Here is a 22,428-nt window from a genome sequence, read left to right as displayed (position 1 = left end):
AGCGGTGAGTGGAGAGCTGGTGAAGTGGCATTGTTTGCTGCCAGGCAGGAAGCCCAGGGAAGCTCATTAAGCCGCCCGAGGATGGGAAGGGCTGGGGGGGCTGATCCTCAACAGCCCAGGGCAGCACAGCAACAGCAGGGACCTTCCATTCCCTGCACACCGAGCACAGTCAGCCTAAAATCTGCATTTCCCAGAAAAAAACCTGCACCTTCCAGCCAAAGGATATTGGGCAAAATTGTCTGCACCTATGTAGAGATCTCAAAGAATCATGGAATGGTTTGGGATGGAAGGGATCTTAAAGGTCATTTAGTTTCAACACCCCTGCCATGAGGGAGACACTTTCACTAGACCAGGGACACCTTCTACTAGACCAGCAATCTGATGAAGATTCTCATACTCAGCATCTGTGGTCTTCTGTCCATTTCCCTGGAAATTCAATCCCATGTGCTTCTCCTTTTTTGTTCATTTCCCTGCATTAGAAGTGTTTATTCATCCTTCCTCTGCCCCACCTTTATCCAAATACAATCAGTCCTCTCCCCACAGCAGTGATGTGCTGTCAATATTTTAATAATGTTACCATAACCCAGCTGTTCCCAGCCCCTGGGGCAGGATTAGAGTCCTCTGGAAATCACTCCCTGCAGAAGTTGGGAAGGTTTTTGCCTCAGCCAAGGAAAAAAAAGCTCACAGTACTGTATTATATTGCCACTGCAAATCTCTCCCTTGTAGGAGCCAGACAAGGATGGAGAAAGGTTGTCAGCATTAACCACCACGGTTGCCATTCTTATCTGACCTTGGGAGTGAAGGGGAACAGGGGAAAACAACGAATCACTCTCTGTATTTTTCTAACTGCTGGAAAAAAATTGTCAGAGGGAGAATCATATCATTTTCCTTTTTTATATTCTCACCTCCTTAGAAAGCTTATTCATATCCCTGTCTCTATTTAGGCTTCCTAACACGTATTCCTTGGTGCATTTTCAGAGGGGCACAGGGAAAAGGGGGGTAGGGGAGGCTCTGCTCCCCAAAATCACCCTCCTGGCTGGCTGAGAAATCAAAGGGTTAACAGTATTATTATTATCATTCCTCACCACTTGCATTACTCAGAAAAATCCCAGCAGGCTGCCAAAGCTGCCACAAAACATGAACAGCCTGAAGAGATGGATACATATGGTGGCTGAGGCAGCTCCAGCCAGCTCAGGCTCCCACTGCCACGAGGGATCTCAGAGAAAAGGGATCTCTCCAGACCACACAGCCCCAGGAATGCCTGGAAAACGTGACAGCCCTTCAGGGAGTTGGACTGGCATTGTTCTGTTACAGCTCTCTCAGTGTTGCTGGGTTCTGAAGTTTATTTTGGGATCGACGTGAGATGCAGTATTTGGACATCTCTGCTTGAACCATGGGGTTATCTGCAGTCCCTGACAGAGGAATCCGAGGAGACATCTGGCACTAACATCAGGATGACAAGGCATGGAGAACTGAGAATGTTACAAATACAATCAATGGGTTCACCTTTTAAAGAATTCCTCCAAAAGTGAGGTATTTAAGTAACCAAAATAATTTTTAAAAGATTGGCCAGGCTTCCCGGATGTTGGAAAATGCTGGATTTATGCTTTTTCCCCACATATAAACAATATGTTACCAGCCTAACTCCCATTTTTTACTGTTGATAATCTCTGAGTGATTCAGTGCCTTGATACAAAGCCATAAATCTGACAATTTTCAAACGTTCAATTTTTCAAAACATGTACTGCCATTGCCCTCCTACTGGTATTTATGTGGAAACACATGGACTGGATTTATCCAGCCCAACTTATATTCTTGCCCACAGTGTCCTCTGAGCATTTGTGTCTCTATCCTGGGACAACCAGGCCCTTGTTTTGTGCCCAGCTGTGACCTGAAGTCCTTCACACAAATAATTTCTACAAAATTCCTGAAGGAAAAAGAAAATCACTATTTTGATTTGCTTAGCTCTGAGTCTTTATTCCTTCTGGAAATAAGTTGCCACACATTTTCTACCTGGCACAGGAAGTTTAGTAAACATCACATTTTAAATGAGGTTCTCTAATTCCAAGTCTAAGTCTAAGCTTCTTCCTTCAACCACTCCTAATATATCCTAAAATCCCAAGAGAGCCATTCAGCAAAGGTGTTGTTAACTTGCAAATACAAAGTTGATCCTCAGACTGATATCTTAAATCTTTATTCTGCATCACAAAACATCTCAGTCTGTTAAATCATTGGATCAAAATGTCTCAGTAGGCTGATAGAAAAAAACACAATTTGTAATCACTTTTTTCCCCATTTTCTTGTTTTCTCCCCACCTCTTTCAACTTTTGAGATTACATTTGTAAGAGTTTTCCTTCCTGATTTATTTTTCCTCATTAGCAAGAAGATTGACAAATGAAGAGAAGCATGCTGGGATTACATTTCATCTATTTTTGGTCTCTCTGCCTGTTTGATAGCAGCTCATCCACTACTTGGAGGTTCTTACTCCAAATGAGAATGAAACACTCAAAGCTGAACTTATCAAAAGATGAGCAGAGGGCAGCAAGACTGGATCTTACAAAATCTTGTAAATACAGATTTTCTATACTGAAAGCATCAAATAAAATCAACCCCTTCTTGTGCTAGAAGCAGACAGGGCTCGCAGGGAGCAGGAGCATCCTTTGGGAATGGGTTATTGAGCCTAAGCTTGCACACATCACTCCAAACTCACCATTAAGCAAATTCTCAAGTCCGCAGACCAAAGATCTCATTTTATATTTAGTACATGAAGGACCAGATGGGCAGGAACCTTCCCACAACTACAGACCAAGTGAGTTTTTAATGTCTGTCACTGTAACAGGGCAGTTTTCAGAGTAAACTGTGCTGAGAGATTTCTGTGTGCAAGGGAGAACAGGAACCAACGTGAATCAAAACTAATTAAAATAATAATTCAAAAGAGACACTTCTCCCAAAGACACTACTGCAGAACAATAAAGAAATTGCTGTGCAAACATGGCATATTTTATTGAAGACAGCATTTCTTTACTCAGATCCCCATGGACTGGAAACCAAAATCCAAAACGGGAAGAAAAATGTTCCTTGTCTATAGAATATGATAAAATTGAGATATTAGAAGGGAAAAAAACAAAGCCAAAAAAAGACCAAAAGCAAAAAACAACAAACCCCTGATATTCTCCCATGAAGACAAATAAGTAAGAAAAAGTTTTCTAAATGTGAATTTGCACGTTCATGCCAATTTGAAAGTTAAAGCTTAGAACAGGTCATACATCTCCCAATAACTGCTGTCATGTCACTGATCTGTGCTGATTATGAGTAACTGTGTTAAAACTATCTGGGTGGATAATTGCCTGGCAGCAGCAGTTTTGCATATAAGATTGTCACTAAAAAAAATAAAAATTAAACAACTTTTACATCTTACTACATCAAAAGGTCTTTAGAAATATGTAAATTGGATTAATGAAATTCATTTGTACGTTAAAAGCAGCAAAACAGAAAATATAAAACTGCTTAATATATCAAATGTTTTTTAATATTCAGAGAGTCAAGCTGAAGCTTCAATAGTAATCCAGCAATTAGATATGGGTTAGAGTATGCAAATGGAGGAGGAATTTCACTCATTAAAAATTCCTCTGTAATGTCAGGAAGGTGGCAATATTCCTGAGTGGAAAACCTATTCTTGGTGACTTTTACAACAGTGTCAAATATCGTACCAGTTCCATTTTTATGTTCAAAACCCTCCCTTGTTTTCTAAGGTTAAAGACAGGAATTTACCCATTACATAATCCCTTCAGAAATGGAAAAACCTACCCAAACAATCTTCCTATTCTAGCAACAGTTAATATTAACATTAAAAGATCCTAATCTACCCAAAGTGAATCAAACCTTCATTTCAATCTGCCTTGGAAAAGGACAAGAAAAAGTCAGTGCCTGAATGACAAGATTTAGTGTAGCTGCTTTAGGAGCATTTGAGTAGTTCAGAGAGGATCCAGCCACAACTGGAAGGAAGATTCACCCACCATGGGAATGTTCTGAATCCAGCTTTTCCAGTTCCAGTGAGGCAGCTGAAACATGAGCACTTGGATAAGGCAACTGCAGAAAGCTGGAACTGCCTCACAGAATCCTAAACCCCTGCAAGTTATCCCAACTTCTTTGCAAGAATAGAGCCAGAGATTTATTTAGGTTGGGAAAACCCTCAAAGATCACTGAGTCCAACCACTAACATGGCACTGCCAAGGCCACCACTGACCCATGTCCCAAGTGCCACCTCCACACAGCTTTTAAATCCCTCCAGCAATGGTGGCTCCACCACTGCCCTGTTCCAGGCCCTTCTTTCTGGGGAGATATTTTGCCTCATATCCAATCTAAACCTGCCCTGGTCCAGCTTGAGGCCTATTCTCTCTTGTCCTGTCCCTTGGGGGAAGGGGCAGTGGCAGTCATAGCCTTCATATGGCAGCAGCTGCCCAATTTGGCATTATTTGCTATGATTCAAGGCACAAGCAAGTTTCTTTATTGTCAGAGCTGCCAAAGAGAAACACCAAGTCCCAGGCCTGAAGCTTTCACACCTTTACACATGGAGCAAGAACCATCCAGAGAAAACCACCTTGATCAATCCCCTGGGGAGACCAAATAGGAATGAGTTCAGGCACCCAGGTTTGGGGCCATACCATGAGAAAGGAGCAAAAGGACCAAAGTTCTGAACAGCACTTCTGCAGAGGTTTGCTTGGGATACAAAGAAACAGGAAAAAAAATTGCAGGAAAAGGAGAGCTGGAGATGAATATTCCTAGTCTTTGAGTCTTGGATAACAGCTGCCTCCATCATTTCCAGCTCGGAAGAACCACCACTTTTTTGGTGTGCACATGATTTTTATTAAATATCTCCAAACTATTCTAAAATTGCACAGGGAATTATGGGAACAAAAGAGCTACTCCCAGACAAAACCCATCTTCAATTTCATTCCCAATCTATCTGGTTTTGTACAAGCCAGCTCCAAAATAGGCACAGTCAATAAGGTGTATTTTGGTACAAAAAACCCAAGAAACTTCCACAAAATTATTACAATGGATGTTTTGCTGGTCATTTAAAAACAATTTCCTCTTTAATTTAGGAGTTGAAGTGAGCCATAATCATCCCCAGTGTAAATAAATACACCAGATGCAGTTAACAACTCACAAGCCTGTCAGCAATGACCATGGCTTCTCACAAATCTATCTGGTGCTGAAAAGTCACGGGTCGAGTCCATTAAAAACAATAGCAGTTGTTTTGAGAACAGTTCTGGAAGAAGGAATTGCAGCAAAAATACCAGGGAGATTGATGTGGTGAAATAAAAAAGGATTCTTGGATTTTGCTGCTTGTATTTTTTTCAAATAAAATACAACATAATCAACACAAGACTTTTGTATCTGCTCTGTAGATTTCTGTATGATATTTGTCCAGAACCAACCCTCTTTGTAAAAGGCTGTGAATAAACCCTTCCATTACTTTTTATGAACTTCTATGCTTTCAAATTTTCTCTTCAGCAACAAATAAAGGAACACTTGGCTATGTACTCTTATCCTATCATCCTACACACTCATTCTTGAGAAACATCCATGCATTTGCTAGGACAATTTCCAGTGCTCTGATCAGCAAAGTTCTCAGAGAGCTTCAAGTGCAGCCACATCCAGAACCTAAAACACAGGCGTCACCACTTGGCCATGAAGACAACACAGGAGAGCCTATTTTGACCATAGAAAAATCATGTTTTTCAAACAAGTGAAAACTTTCTACCACAAGATGAGAACAAGAAATCCACCTCCCCAGACAGCTGCCAGAATATATGAGGCAAAAATGAGGTAATGATAAATGATTATTATTCTTCATTGTTGTATACAAGAGTCTCTGAAGATTCCTATCGGTGGCACAATAGGATGTAAAATGTTCTTTCTAATCTGATTGATTTTAAAGTACATTTCAATTTGCTTATTAGATGAATTTGCTGAGCCATACAGTCACAAGGCATGGGAAATGCTTTGAAGGAAGAGAAAAAAAACTAGGCAGGGATTCCTTGGAAAGCCACCTTCTCCCTTACTGGTGTCCTGCAGAGCGGCACAGTAATTTCAGAGGAGCACAGCAGCTCTGAGTGGGATGGCCACCCTTTATGGGGATAACTCCAACACTGAATATCCCCATGTATTTACCATTAGCCATCTTAGCAGGAGAACAGCAATGGGGAAGGAAGCCTTCTCCTGCCTTTTTTAAAAAGCAATTAATGGATTAAATCTGAACCCAGTCTTCTGTAGAGGACACATGCTAGAGATTGGATATAAAAGGAATTTTAATCAAAGGAATGCAGAGCTTCTGCTAGATCAGACCCAAAAGTTCAGAATGTCTTCAAATCAAGTGTTTCTGCAGTTCTTAGCACCCACACAGAAGCCGTGGGGAGCCTGCTGTGTGTACCAACACTGGGGATTTATTTAACCTCTCTGAAATCTCAAGAACAGTTTAGGAACTTCATTCCACAGTAAAGGTTAAAAGGGGATGACACTGAGGAAATCCAACCAAAAACCCTTACATAAATACAGTACATGTCCACCTACAGAGTTCTCATTTGCTTTTTCTGATTTGGAGATAATAGCAAAGATATATTTTCCTAGTAGGGGTCCATGAGTGAAGCTATTTTTTCAGAAAACTTGAATTTTTGGGATAGGGAAGGTTACTGCTTATGAAGCCTATGATGATCAGATGTTCCTACTCTTCCTTTTAACCTCTGCACAGACTTGTGGCTCGTGAAACACAACCAGCAGGTGAACTGAGCATTTCAGTGTCAGCCAAATTGATTTGCAGCCTCAGAACAGGAAAAAGATAGCTGTCCATAAACAAAGGAAGAAACCATGACACACACACGTGATAGTATTTCTCCTGCTTGTAAGATGCATGCACCTCCCCCAGAAAAAGGAAAAACAAAGAAAATAAAGAAGTAAAAATTCCAGATTTTTAGATTAGTTCTGTCCTAAGCAATAGGAGTTTGCCACTTCATTCTCCACCATTTGAAGCAATTCATCTGCTTTCCCTCACCTGCAGTTTTGCAGGTTTATAGCATCATCCTGCAATTAAAAGAAATGGTATTTTCTCCCCTTAAATACCAGGCACAAGTAGTGTTTTTCATATAGCTCCAATCCAGCAACCAGGTTTCCATAGTATCCAGAGACTAAAAAAAGCTAACGGCCTTCAGGGAAATTAATTTTAATAGAATGTCTTGTGGTAATTGCCCAACCACACCACAAAAATGGCATTTATTTATTTGGTGTTAGTTTTAATACTTAACCCCAACACCTGAGAGCTGGAAATGGAAGAGATGCATTATTCCTGTGCTATTTGAAGAGAGGCTGGACAGATTTCTGCACAAGTGAAGACCATCCAGAGCTGAGTTTTATGTGAATCACAGGATGGCCAAGGTGGCTGGATGCCACTGGATGGCTTCTAGGTTGCCAAGAACTGGCTATTTATACTAAGCAGCTTAACTTTATACAAATTTGCTATTTTTAGAGGATTTTGTAGTAGGAATTTGGGGAAACAGTGGTTTTCTTATTCACTAGGAGTCAGAAAGCTCCCTGTGGATATCTCCACACTCCACATGCAGTCCCACGAGCTTTGGCAGAATCCCTCAGGATAGGAATGTTAGGAAATTCTGCTAAAATACTGCAGCATCCAGGCCAAAATGCCTTAAAACTGAAAATGGAGAACTGAATGGACACAGAGTTAGTTCGGCACGTTGCTGCTGTTATCATCACAATTCCTAGCAAATCCTCCTCTCTAAGAAGCATAAAAATGAGTTCTGAGTTTCAAAGAGCTATTTGTTGAATTTTGGGGAACCAGAAGCCCAGTATACACCTCATGGAGAGTCAAGGCTAAAGGAAAATGCTTCTTAGTTCTGCTCACAGTCTGGAAAGCAAAGGGCTTTCATTTTTATCTGCTCTCTGTTCTTATTTTTAAGCATATTGCTTGTGTGTGAATAACCGAGATCCTTTAAGAACCAAATTATTTTTGTCTGCCCATTTCCATCTAGATCAAAAAGAAAACAGTCTTAATAATGTATTTTAAAAACTAACCAAGATTTGTTCCTCTTTTTAATGAGCACACTGATCACTTTCTATGGGTTAGAGGATACATGGGAAAAACAGAAAATAGCAATCAGAAACAGCTATGTACAGTGGGTTTGTGCACATCCAAAGCACTCTGAGGGCACGACAGTGTCATGACGGTGCCACCATCCACTAAAAACAAATTAAGAAAAAAAACAAGCAAACCCAAACCCTCAGTTACCGAATTTAAGTGGAGAGAAAGTAAAACACTTCTCCATTAAGTGAAAAAATTAATTCCCCCAGTCAGACGCTGCACACATACACCAGGCTGTTCCGCACTTGTACCACAGCTGCTCTTTTTCCAAGAGCCCATTGTCCCAATCCTCCAGGACTTCTGTAGCTAGGAGAATTCCAAAAGCAAAACAGGAAGAAAGTTTTTTTTGAGTCTGAGAGCTTGCATTTCAGGCAGTGTCAGGGGCTTCCTAGTGCTTACGAGACATAATTTACAGAAGTCACCAAGAGGATGATGAGTAACTGGTTAACAGAAATCAGATTTTTCCTCTAATGGTTGGTTAAATAAAACTGTGAATAAAACTGTGTGCCATTTAAAAACAGTGGCACCCAGCCTGGTGCTATGCACGTACCTAAAGAATCCCAGAATGGTTTTTGTTGGAAGGAACAAAAGCCCATCCAGTTCCAGGCCCCTGCCCTGGCCAGGAACTCCCTCTCCAGGAGCTCCAACACTGCAGTGCTGCTGCAGCTTTGGCAAGCCCCTCATCATTAAAAAGAGGTTTGTAGAGTTGATCCAAGCCCAGAGTAGGTGCTGTCTAGGAACAGAGCAGCTCCCAGCCTGGCTGTTCTCCTGCCAAACAGGACGCTCCCTGGCTGGGCAGGAGCAGCAGCCAAGCTGGCAACAAAAAAATCCTCCTGCAGGACACTGAACCTATGTGGACCTGCCTCTGCTGGTCCCCCAGAAAGGCCTAGGAGTGAGAGCTAAAATCCAGCCCCCAGAAATGTACTGAGAACGTTGGCTTTGCTTTCTTCCTCCTACACACAGCGCTCTTATTAGGCACTGCATGGAGCTGGTGTCCATAGTGCTGGGAGGAGAGGAGCAAACTTTCAGCTGCAACGTGGGAATCCTGGTTCTTACAGAGCCATTAGCAAAGCCTCCACTTATTTCCAAGAGAGAAAAAAGTATTATGGTTCTCACGAGTCTGCCCATGAGGAAAAAAAAAAAAATTAGATTTCTGTCTGGTGGTAGAAGCAAGCAGAGTTCACACTAGAAATAAGAGAAAACACACCCAGAGGGTAATTAATGAAGATTATCAAAGGATGGGAAGGTTTCTCTCTTGTTAAAAGGATTGGAATCAGTAATAGCTGGCTTTGTAAAACCACTAATTCACCCCACCACTGAATACCAATGCAAGGCATAACATTGCTAAAAATATTAATAATTACTAGAGTTTAAGCTACAACAATAAAGTCCAAAGTTTGCTTCCTACAGCTGTTTTCAAGTTTGCATAAAGTGCTTACTGGAATAAACTCAGTAACCTATTCCTAAAAAGGCTTCATTTGTGTATGAAGGTTTTTTTTTTTTTTTAATATTTCAGATTTTTTAAATGTCTATTGCTGCTTCTTACATGCAGTCAGAGGACAGATATCTTTAATACAATGATAAAATGCTGTAATAAATTTTTGTCTACCCAAAACCAGTTAAAGAAAAGTTTGCACTAGTAAATAGTACAAGCTTTTGAGGATGAAGAAATGCAGGCAGTTATACTACAGATATTTTGCATGTTTTAGCACAGGTACCAGTTCTGCAGCAAAACGATGACATTTCTTCATATACCATCTCTGCTTTTCAGCCTCAAATTAAAGCTTGAATTTTGCCCTTTTGTTTTTATTTTTTAAATGAATAATTCACCAGGTTTATCTAGTTTACATATTAACTGGAATGTAAATAAGCAGCTATGCTATTCCAAAGACAATAACATTTCAATTTCTCTAGAAAAATAAGAGATTTTATGGCACAATAATGCAAACTGCAATGCCTCATTTAGAGAACAAATGCATTGTTCTGGTAAAATATTGCAGAATTAACTTGGCTTTCTGAGTATTGATAGTGTAACATTATTGTTTGTGTGACAGGGAAAATCCCCACGAGCCACATCAGGCAACACCTGCAGAACAGCTGCACACTCATGGGGACAACAAGAACAAAGAGTTAGTAATCCACTGGGGGTTAATTTTAAAAGACATTCTATATCCTACCACACTAAAACCCTCCACTAAACTCTATTCTGAGGTAAAACAGGCCTTCCTGTCTAATGGGTTTCTTTACCCAAAAATGGTTAGACTTGTTTATGTCACCAAAGCAAATCTCCAACACAACCCCACCTTAAGTCATGTCTCAAGGCAGAATTCACTGAGTTTTTCCAAACTTGAACAGTTATAGTCTAGAAATCCAGTCACTGATGAGTTATTAATGACCTACAAAGGAATGGTTGTAATTTTTAAACCCCTTTCTAATGGAGACTGCAGTATTTAGCACTTGGCCTAATATGTTGCTTTACTTTTATCTATATTTTTAATCAGGCTGATATCAAGATTCAAGAAAACATCAACAAAAATAGTGAAAAATAACACATAGAGCAAGCTGTAAAATGCCAGCTATAACAACCAAATCATCACCATCCCTGTTTTCTAACTGTTCATCAAAGCTAAGGGAAAAAAAATCACATTGTATTGGCATCTCTTAAATTTCTTATGAAAATTCCGATCTATTGACAGCTGCCTCTACCTCACTCCTTCAGCTCTAAAACTACTCCTGCACTTTTCCAGTACATTTGCCCTGTGCTCTATCCAGGAAAGCCACTACACACTTTACAATTTTTATCACAAAAACCACGGCTGGGTTTGAAGCAAGGAGGAGACAAACCACACACTGTCAGAAATTTCCATGGAGACTCTGTGAGCACTGTTTCCAAGGGCAAGTGTAATGTTCATCTCTGAAGTCTCATGTTAAAATTAGTTGTACAGGTTGGACAAATCAGGAGCTGCACATTTGATAAAAACTCAGCCATATGATACAATGCCAGCTGTTCCAGGTAATCCCTACTCCATTTATCTGCTGGAGCAAAACAGAACCTTTTCTTGCTTTTTTGTATCAATCTTTTATTTGTTCTGCTCCACATACATCAACCCCAAACATGAATTATAATAGAGCCTCATAGCTGATACTGAAGTTTTCCCTCCTCCAGAAGATTCCAGACCATAACTGCACACAAAGAAATGATGGCCTGTCCTCCTGCCCTCGTGTTCTGCAAAGGATCTATCTCCCTGTCAAACCTGTCTTTCCATAGTGAGGTTCCCCTCACCTCCATGACCCTGAACCACCAAACCTCCTGAAGCAAGAATGAAGCATCTGCTCTGCCTCTCATTTTGCCCCCTGCCAAACTGAGCTCTCCCCTCCGCAACACCCAGCGCCTGCCACGAGTGTTAAAAATAGCACTAATTAGGATCCTGGTTGCACATTAACTCTTTTATTATTCATGTGACATTTATGATAAATGCCTGATATTACTTACAAATGGTGGAGGTGGCACTTACACACAGCAGCATAAACTTCAGAGTCATGGGAGAAATCATTTAGCAGCAAGGCAGGCTGACTACACCAGGGCATATAACCACTTGCTGGTGTGTAAATTTAAATCTTTTAGTTCAACACAAAAGACAAAGTAGCTTGGCATTCCTGGAAGTGCAGGTGGACTTCTATTTCAACAGTCTTTTGCATCACTGTAAATACCTCTAAAGATGGCTTTCTCCATCCAGCCAGTGCTGTACACTGCATGTTGGCCATAAAGCAGAAAAAAATCCTGCCTTTCTCCAAAAGAAAAGTGTCCTGCAACAGCCAAGTTGTCATTTCTCAGGATTATCACAACCTCTTAATTAAGTTGCAAAATTCAGAACGGAATAACCCCGATGAACATAAATTACACAGAAATGGATTTGATTTGCATGTAATAATGGCTTCTTTCAGAATTAATTACAAATATGCTGGAGTATGGATTAACGTCCTCCTGATTCAGCACTGTATGTGCATGTTTAGCTGCTCTTCTAAGCTAAAGCTAGGAGTAAATTGTCTAGACAATTAATTATAATTCTTCTCTCATTTGCCAGAAAAACAGTAAAGCTTTGTGCAGAATCAGCTACCCAGCCTTCTTCCACCCCTTCAGAGATCTTTAAAAAATCCATGAGCATATTTGTCATTCCATAACGAATTAAATTGCACATTGTTCACCATCAATTCTATCTGTGCAATCTGCCATTACAGACTCTTCATGATTCCCTTCGATTAAAAGCCCAACAAGAAACCCACCTCTAAAAACACATCCTTGTTTCAAACCCCACCTAAGAGGGACAGGGAAAGCTTTGGCAAGATCCCTGCCCAGGGATCGCAGCAGTTCTATTTGTAAGCTGGTCTCTAACGCTGAACGCTTCTCCTTAAGTAAACAAACAGCAAGGGAAATGTGCTTGAAGACAGAGATAAAAATGCATATCTATTTACTTTAGAAGCCTGCAAAGCCTGTTCTTTCACGGCTACAGCGTGAGGAAGTGGTGCAACTATTTAAATTCAATCACCATGGGAGTTCAAGGCACGCTCCAAAAAAAGCTGCGTGTTGTACCCTCTCCTGCATGCAAAAGCCAGCTCTGCAGAAATAAACATTGTAACACCAGAAGTATTTTACCAAACCATACATGGGCCTGAAGAACAAGACATCAAATAATGTAAAATCAATAGATCTCGCAGACAGGGTTTGACCAATCCATCCCAAAAGACCTATTTTCAGTACCCAATTTCACAGAAGCACAGCATCCCTTTGTTGGTCATGAAGAGGTTGTGGGGGGAAGAGGAAGAAAAATCCCAAATCATGATTTTGCTGTAAACTGGTCAGCAACACTCAAAAGGTGAACCAACTTTTTAAACAAAACCTAAAACGCCAACCAAAAATCCTCCAAAATATAAAACATGAAGATATTTTTGGCACGAATGAGCAATTTAAATATACCCTTTTTATAAAGTAATTTATACTGCAATAACATTCATTGCAATTTTTTTTGTATTTCCGTGTAGCGTTGGAAAAATTCAATTTCAAGCCAAAGTAATTTGCTTTATTCTTCATGGTTACTAAAGGCCACTGGACCATGGATATTTCTGAGAGCAGAAATAGTTGCATAGAAAGTCATTAATTTTGGTTACTCCCCCAAAAATATTTAGAAGAAACCACAGCTGATAGCCCACAGTAAATACTGAAATTCATCTAAATTTCAATAACTGGAAGAAGAGTAGAACCTCCCAGATATCTCTGAGAGTGTATTCCCAAAGGACAAAAAGAGCAACCAGAAAATTCCCAGTCAACCTGACCATTGTTCTCTGTCACTGCTTTCCTGAACGCTGCATGAAGTTTTAAATGGATCAAGTGAAGCACATCACTGGTGTTAGCCCACAGAACTTGCTGCTCAGAGGCATCCCACACTTTTTCCAGAGTCAATTCTCCACCAGGAACATCACTCTTTCCCCAACAGAGCACTGAGAATCAAATTTCAGGATCTCCTACCTCGATCAAAAAGTCTCCAGTTCTCAGGCCAGCTTGCCATGCTACTCCCCCTTCATCCACAGATTCCAAGTACTGCAAAGCAGGAAAGGCTGGAGTTGGGGTGAATTCTTCAATTGGTGTGTCAGCTTTAAAAATAAATACCACATTAAAAAAAGAAAGTTATGGAGTGCTTGCAAATACCACTTGACTACAGGCCTTATCATTGGCCATTCCAATTTAGGGTTAAAAAATGGTGGGTGCTGGAAGTGAGAGGGATGTGCCTCACGGGAGATCAGGATGCTGGGGACAGAGTGCAACCCCCTGGAATAGCAATCCACAGGTCTTCCTTCCAGAGGGGGAAATACCTGCTCCTTTCCTTTGCACAAACCAAATCAAGTTGCACGAGGCAATAGCTGGGTTCTGATATTCCAGGATATTCAGTATTGGCTCAAGTAACCCCTTTGTGTGCCTGGCAGAATGCTGTAACGCTGGCAACATCCACCTCAAAATGAATTATGTGCTGGAGCCAGGAGAGAGCATCTGGCCAAACTAGGGGGATGGGATGGGTGGCAAAGCATGAAAAAAAAAAAAAAAAAATCAACCAGATTTGTTTTTTTTTCTCCCCCTCCAAAATTTAGATGTGTATAACAAAGAAGAGACCACTTTTTAGGAGAGGAGGCACAGCTGACCCTGTGACAGCCCTGCCTGCCCCTCTGTGTCACGTACACACACAGGCAGAAAAGTCCTTGGGTCTTTCACCTGAGCTGCCCCCGCTGCTACAGAGAAAATCTGGGGGAAACCACTGGCTCAGCCAGAGGGAGTGAGCCCTGCTCAAAGCACTGATAACCCACACCAACACTCAGAGATAAGGCAGTGCCTTGGGCTTCCCTGCTTCAACTCCAGACATTTCATTTGGCTAAAAAACTGGCAAAGCTTTCCCAGCCCTGCAAATCCACAGTGGCACCGGTCTAAGTTTAGGGGTGGGGAACAGGGAAAGCAAAAGCCATGTCCCAAGAATGAAGACATGGAATAATTTTCATGCTCAAGCAAGGCAAGGGAGAACCCATGTGAAATGAGGGGGAGCAAGAGATGGGACATACCATCACATACATATATTCTTTTTTAAAATACAAAGGGAGCAAACTGCACTGCAAGTTAAAAAGCAAAGCATTAAATAGAATGCCTTTTTAAACTGGCACAAATGCCACTGTGATGGATTTTAGCCTACAGAGAAGTGCCGTGCAGCTTAACATATGAACAGCTTTAAAAATGAGCACACTACAGGCCATGCAACATACGTGCAGCTTCTCAAGATATAAAAAAAGATCATGTTTTCATACTAAAACTGCACCAATGTCACCTTGCAGAAGATCCACACCTATTTTAAACAAAACATGCCTCTCTTGTCTATTGCTATTCACAGCCCTATTCAATCAGGCTGGTGTTTGAAATAAAGCAGCAGTTTTTATGAGGAAAGCAGGTTTCCCCACAGTTAAGTAAACTGCACAGCAGAACAGATTAATGGCAAAATACTACATCCACCAGCATGAGAAAAATACAGGCAAAACTTTCTCCCCCCAAAACGATTATGCAGTGCTTCTCCCATGTAAAAATGCAAACTGCTTCAGAGAGAAGGCACCGAAATCCATCGGAGTAGTATAGCATACAGAGAATCCTGTTGTCTAGCAACCAAGTGCACCAAGAATAATTCCTGCTTATATTCTGAGATGTATAAATTTCTTCATGCCACTGCACATCACACACACACACTCACACACACACAGAAGCACATACCTTTTGCCCCTCTGAGCACAAATCCAAATCCTTCATTGTCTTTTTTCTGCAGGACCACTGCCTTTTCTTCTATTATGCAGTCACTGTAGAGAGAATTCCGAGGATAGCGACCATTATTACATCCCTTCATCACCACTGTAGTAGCTGCTCCTCCAGTGTGCAGGTTCATCATCATCACAGCCCGTTAATCAAATAATATTGCAGTAACCAAGCATGGGAAAATATAGAACAAATAGCAGCGAGGGGAAGACAAAGACTAAGCTGGATGGTAAAAGAGAACATGACAAAGCAACTTAAAATGAATAAAAAAGGCAGAGAGGAAAAAGAAAGAAGAAGAAATCATGCATGGTGGTTTGTGTTCTATATGAATGACTGGATGAACATGTGATCATGTAATCTGTGGGCTAGCTAGGACTCTAAAAGGAAAAAAAGTAAGTGAACTGAACGACAGTATCATTAATAAACTCCTCAATCGTGGATGTACCAGATGCATCTTCTAGTGAAGCCAAAATGAAACCAACCAGAAGAAAAATGAGGCAGCATTTTAAATTTAAAGATAATAAATTATGATTTTCTATTAGCTAACTAAAAGGCACAAATATATTCTGAAAGCTATGCCTTGCATCAAAAGCCCTTTTTCAATCCTATTGAATGTTGCATGCTGCAAGAATCCCACATGATCATCTGACAGCCTACAATGCTAACAACGTGCAGCTGCCTTGGCGTCATCAAGCACAAATTTCCACAGCATCAAGAATCTGCATAATTGAAATAGTAACAAGGCATGCACAAGCAGGAAAACACATTTTCTAAGGAATATTTCCTGTCTCCTGATAAACAATTAATATTATAAAACAAGGAGATGGTATAAAGGGCTATTTATGTAAGCAGTATTCCCTTAAAGAGAAAGTAGCCTTAGGAATCTCACTGTCATTGGCTAAGATAAAAGTAGAAGGCAGATGAAGAAAATGCATAAAACGCACATTAAAATGGGACCTTTCAGATACAGGGAAGGATCCGTAAAAGCCTTAAGGTGTTCAATATCTTTCATTAAACATGTAGTTACTAAAAATAAGCTCAAAGCAAAAAAGAAAAAAAAGGAAAAAAAATCAATGCTCTTTTAGGTAGAATTGTACAGCATGAGTTGCAGGGGTTAACTTCATGAATTGTCAGCACTGCAAACTATGCTGCTTTAAAATACCTACAGAACTAGTTCAGATAGAAAGGAGTAAGAGCAAGTTTGCTTTCCTTAATTTTTTTACTAGCCAACTTCTGTTCCCACTGGTCTGGTACAGAATCCAGTCCCCAGAGCAGTAAATGCAAGGAGAGAATGGATCTGCCTCAGGGCCATTAATAATCCCCAGGGGGAGGAGGAAACTAAATAAAGAGAAATTGTTGTGACCTTTTTATTTAAAGCTCTGAACAAAAGAGAGGGATGATGATATCAGGACACCAATGGACAGCCTCCAAACTCCAGATTTTTCATGCATCACAGACCATCCTTTTGATGTCTTTCCAACTCTGCAGGATGAAACTTCCCATGGCTGCTGAAGCAATGATGTAAGGTTGCCTTCCAAACTGCAGAGTGTTTAACACTACACATGAACTCAAGCTGCCACAGTGGTGACTTTGTGGGCAAGGGATGGTTTCCATCAGCACCCACAGCTTTTGTATTCTCATCTCATTGTAATTTACTGTGTCTTTTGGACATGTCCTGTTCTTACAGTTAAAAAACTTCTGCTTCTTGAGAAAGCCCAACACCCTGCCCAGGGATATCAGGATGGGATGGAATATGCAGCTCTCAGAGCCCACTGAAGCTCTCCATCAACATCCTGATGTTCTAGAAACTGGCTGCTCCTGCCAGTGCATTGGCTGATTTCCCTCATTTCACCATCACATTCTCAAGGTGGGTCCCTGTACTTATCCACTGAAGAGTCAACAGTGTTACTTTTTTAATACTTGGTCAAATTAATAAAACCCATTCCCTTCAAGTTTCCTTGTAATTAATCAATAGCATAATAGAGCTTAGAAGGCAACTTCTGAGATGCTAATTATAGCAAGAGTTTGATTCAAAGAACCCCCTTGTGTGCCCTCCCTAAATCCCACCCTTGTGTCAGTTCATTTCCATACAGAATTCAGAAGTTTATCAGCTCAGCAAACTCAGGATCAATTCTGCTGGCCTACATCCCAAAAAAAAAAAAAAAAAAAAATAGGCATCCAGGGTCCTTCCAGAGCCAGCTAATGAAATGGATGGGCATTGTCAAGTCAGGCTCACTTCATCCTAATGTACAGATACCTTTAAGGTACAAAAACCACCTGATTTTCTTCTCATGTACAGCGCATCCATTCCATAAACTACCCAGTTTTATACTTCAGTTCATGCACTCAAAGTGGGGATGCAAAATTGCCAACATTTTACAAAATTACATGCAAGGGGGAGGTGAGAGGGAAGGGAGGGAGAAGCACAACATGGTTTTTGGTGAGAAAACACACAAACTGATCTCTATTATTTGACAAATACAACTTTCTAATATACAGTTGCAGTCATAAAGAGAACAGCATCACAGCCTGGAAAGTAAAAGGATAGGCTTGAAAAAAATCAGATGTGTAGAATTTCTTCTCATTTACACTCCCTAGAAGCAGGGAACCTGCAAAAACTCTATGGCTTGAGTAGCTTAAACTTATTCAAGAACCACAGAAAGCAAATTGATTCTCCCCACACACCTCAGTGCTGCAGAGCAAAGAACCAGCAGCAGGAAAAAGGGGGAAGACAAACAAGAACACAAAAAAATGAACTGAATTTACAACCTGCACACCCTTTCTCCCAGGAAATTTGCATTCCCAAGAAAAGGAAGCAGAAGAGGGGCAGGGTTTAACCCCTGACTCTTTGCAGTGCTGCTTTTTGCTGGCTTTGCCACACCAGGGCTCTCTGTGCCAGCCAGGGTGGACTCTCCACTGAAGGTCTGCTCACAGTCCACCTGCTCCTGGCAGGAAAAGTGGTGCCAAATGTAAAACTAGGTCAAAATTTCTCCCCATGAGCCTTCTTGGCAGCATCTCTTTGATCCTGGAGGTGTTGTAAATACTCAGCAGCAGAACACAGGGTACAGCAACCAGTGACAAATGAAGGTGGCATTACATTAGGAGCTGCTCAGAGGCCTGAGCTCAAGCAAGAAGAGGAATTTCTTCCCAGGCTCTTTCAGTAAAATGCACAGTTCTGTGTGAGGCCAGGCAGTCCCTGCTATCTGTGATATGCCAAATTTCAATAAGTAAAATCCCTGAAGTCCATTTCTGTCCCATCCCAAACAAAATTCAATGGCTTCCATTTCAGAGATGAGTCCTCAGAATAAGACCAGTTCCATATGATGGTAATAAAATGAGTAATTCTAAAATCAATAGCTCATTATTTAAATAGGGCAAACGCTGCTTTGACTTTGGGCTGTGTGAGGCCAAGATTCATTGCAGGCAAAGTTAAATGCAAAAGGCATCCTACCAAGTGCACGACATTTCTGTGTGGAGCACAATCATAAAACTTCAGGTCAAAATAACAGTCAATGTAAATCTCTGCTTTACTCAAGCAGTAGACATTAGAAAACATGCTTATTCATCAGCTCATGTAGTTTCCTTAACAACCTAAGGCTCAAGAACTGTGCAGAGGTGTACAAATTTCCATAATTTTACAGACTGACCAATGGAGAAAGGGAAATAGAAGGATTTGTCCGTGGTCAGACAGATATGTGAGTTTTGAACTCAGCACTGTTTCACATAACAACCATCATTTGTGTGGGCTTTTCTCAACAGCAGGAATTTCTGCTTTGCTAACAGCCCATTAGGATAATATCTGAGGAAGGAAGGAGAAATGTCAAGTCTTTCATAAAGACCTGTATGAAGAAAATAAAGGTTGGAGTGCAGGTTCCTGCTGGAGGCAGGCCCACAAAACCTGGCTTCCTGTTCTCATCAGGGATAACTACACCCTATCTTAAGGCATGACTTATTCCACAAGCTAAAATACTAAATTACAGAGGTGGAGGCTATCAGGACTACAGGATGTGTTTAGGCAAGTTTGTATCAAGTGTTTCATTGCTGATTTCAATCTGAAAAACAGCAAGTAGAAGACAATCCATTGAAAATTATCACCATTATCGGGAAACATTATCGGGCTATTTGGTATATTGTCAGTCTCCCTCTAAGGAGTGGAAAAAATGAATGTAAAAAGGAATTATTTCCCTGATTCCCTGGAAACATAACCCAACCTTTTTAGCTTCAGCAGCCCACAAGCCCTTCAGTAAGGACTTGCTCTCCCCTTGAGTGAGAAGTGGATCTTGCTCTCTCCAGGTTCACTTCTTTCAGCTGGCCAAGTGAATCTAAATCTCTTCATTAGCCTTTTTTCTTCTCCTCAGCACTCTTGCAATTGCAATCTCTTTGAAAGATCTACTGAGTTCACAACTAGATACATCCTAGAAGAATAAAGTGTTCTGCCAGGTGCAATAAAATGATATCTAAATCATTCCATAAATTTATATGCAATGTCTGGAAGCAGTCACACTAATTCCTTCCAGGATAAGATGGCCAATTTATGGTGGTTATGCTGAAGCCAGAGAAGGGCATTTGGGAAATCTGTTCAACAGGAGGAGTCCTTTGTGCATTATCCAACAGTCAATCCCTGTTAAAGGCACATCAAAAATATTCTTTCCCTTTTTTTGGGAAGTAACCTGTCCTGATACCACATAAAATGGAAATTATGTCTACAGCAAACCTTATTGTAGGATACAGCAAACTTTCGGTAGGAAAACATTTCCTGTTACTGCTGGAAGGGGTCAACCTTACAATTTATAGTCAACTACTCTAATGGCTTCAGGAAAATTGGCTAATCTTACTAATTAAGGCCTTCAAGATTAATGAAGACACTTTCTGTGATTGCTCAAGTTTCCCAGGCATCAATCATCCACTTTTAGGTCTCACAGAAGAGCTCCCACAGCTCTCCTGTGTCAGGCAGAGTAGCAATCATCACTTGCTCAAGAGGCAGCAGCTCCAGCAGCGAGTGGGTTCTGTGCACAGCAGACAGGGAAATACACAGCCTGTCCCTAAAAAACCCACTGGCAGCCCAAACAGAAACAGTGGGATGCAGCCAACTAAAGAGTGAAACTCACAGGGACCTCTCCCTTCACAGCATCCTAGGATCCCAGAATTGAGGGACTGGCCCACTCTGTACAGCTGAGCAATGCTCATGTCTTATATGACAAACTCAATGATTTTCCTTTAGAACACATGTTTATCTGGAAGTTTATAGCAAGCTGTGTTTGGGAGGAAGAAAAAATTTCCAATAGATGGGTCAGTGCCTCAGCACTTTCCTCATGGCAGATAGAACCTAGCATTAAAATAGAAATACTGGAGAGCAGCAAACTGTAAATTGATAAATTCCTTACTAGGCAGCTGAAGAGACAAGTCCAAGGAGTATAATCATGGTACAATAATTAAAATATGACAGAGAAGGGATGAAGAGAATCACTCAGAACTAAAAATTCTCCAAGTCATTCTGCTATTTCATTAAAAAAAACCTGGAAAATCAGGGCTGCATATGGAAGTGCAGCATGGAGCCAAATGTTTAGTACTACCTATGGACTCAGCTTCACAGGTGCTCCCAAAGAAATCCAAGGGCAGAATCTTCACAGGCACAGACAAACAGAAAATTGGTTGTGTGTCAGTGCATGACTGGCACGCCAACAAAAACCCAGAGAAGACAGACAAGATCACCATTCCCCTTGCTTGCACTGTGTTCCTCTCTGGCTTTATAATTTCTGGCAAACAATTTCAAATTGCAACAGAAAGGACATGGTCTAATTTCTCCTTGGTAAACTTGGCATAGCTGTGTCTTCCTCAGCTGGCCATGATCAAGCCAGACAAAGGAACAGGAAATAAAGGATGCTCCAGCAATACTCCCGGAACCTCCCCATATCCATATATTTGTATTTCCAATCTCCTGTAGCAATGCTGTTTCTCCAGAGCTAGTAAACATCTTGTGGAGCTCTTTGATCATGAGAACAGCAAGGCTGCAGATTTTGCTTTGAAATCTGCTGATGAAAGAGGAATATGTCAAACTGTGGCTGTTTTAAAGACATGGACATATTCTCCAGTTCTGGATCTGTACTGCACACTGAGGGAATCACGGGCTCCAGTAAAACCTCACAGCACATCTTCCACCTAGAAAAGGTGTTTCATTCACACTTCTAAACAAGGAATCAAGCCATCTTTATTGGATTTTGAATACTTGATACCCTGGGTAAAAAAGAGCAGTTCTTCACTAATTCCCCAAACCCACACAAATGTCAGCCAGGAAGGGATTCAGTAAGAATTAGAAGTCAGAAAGATGTTGCTGCTTAAAAAATCAAAAATCAATCATCATTTCAAGAAGCAACCTATCTTAAAGGGACTAACAGTGCTGTACACTTCAGTGGGTTTATGCTACAAAACTTTACCAAAAAATATAGGCTTAAAAGAGAAATATTGAATTTCACAACGGAACTGCACAGTAGTTGCACAATTTCTTTATGTAGGGCCAAGGAGAAACTTTGTCTCTCTCTCTCCCCCTTAGTCCACATTCCTTTACTCATATTTTAATTATGCTTATTATCATGCTTTATGGTGTGCAGGAGAAGGGAGTAGCCAATCTAAAGTAATACTTTTAAAATAAATTGATTTGGCTATTGGTACTTGTAGGTTGTTTCCTGGTTGCACCTTAAGCTGCTGAAACTGCAACAAGTAAAATATTGATACAGCAAACCAGGAAGTCACCTTCCTGGAAAGAGAAATCATCCAGTAAAAGTCTGATTCTCTATTATGTAGGAATCTCAGGATAGGATATGAAGGCAATAAAAAAAGTCAGTGGTAAGTTCATAATCCTAAGCAAATGTATATATAGGGCATATATGTACCATATCCATGTATGAATGTATTCATACACATTCACAAAACCCCAAGT

General features: G+C 40.7%; 1 protein-coding gene across 9 annotated transcripts in view; it reads right to left on the bottom strand.

Annotated features, from left to right (window-relative positions):
- Positions 1-22,428, bottom strand: part of SHANK2 (SH3 and multiple ankyrin repeat domains 2) — a 277,448-nt gene that overhangs the window by 97,157 nt on the left and 157,863 nt on the right. For 8 of the 9 annotated variants that reach the window (XM_074543726.1, XM_074543727.1, XM_074543728.1 and 5 more), the window contains 2 exons: positions 15,453-15,535; positions 13,680-13,804 (listed from right to left, as the gene is read on the bottom strand). In XM_074543726.1, coding sequence (XP_074399827.1) covers positions 13,680-13,804; positions 15,453-15,535 — 208 coding nt within the window. Of the gene's footprint in view, positions 1-13,679; positions 13,805-15,452; positions 15,927-22,428 lie in introns of those variants that run through there. The other variant, XM_074543731.1, reaches the window with a different exon arrangement.

The sequence above is a fragment of the Zonotrichia albicollis genome, chromosome 6 (genome assembly GCF_047830755.1).
Source record: "Zonotrichia albicollis isolate bZonAlb1 chromosome 6, bZonAlb1.hap1, whole genome shotgun sequence".
NCBI lineage: Eukaryota > Metazoa > Chordata > Aves > Passeriformes > Passerellidae > Zonotrichia > Zonotrichia albicollis.
This window is presented reverse-complemented; position numbering and strand designations above follow the sequence as displayed.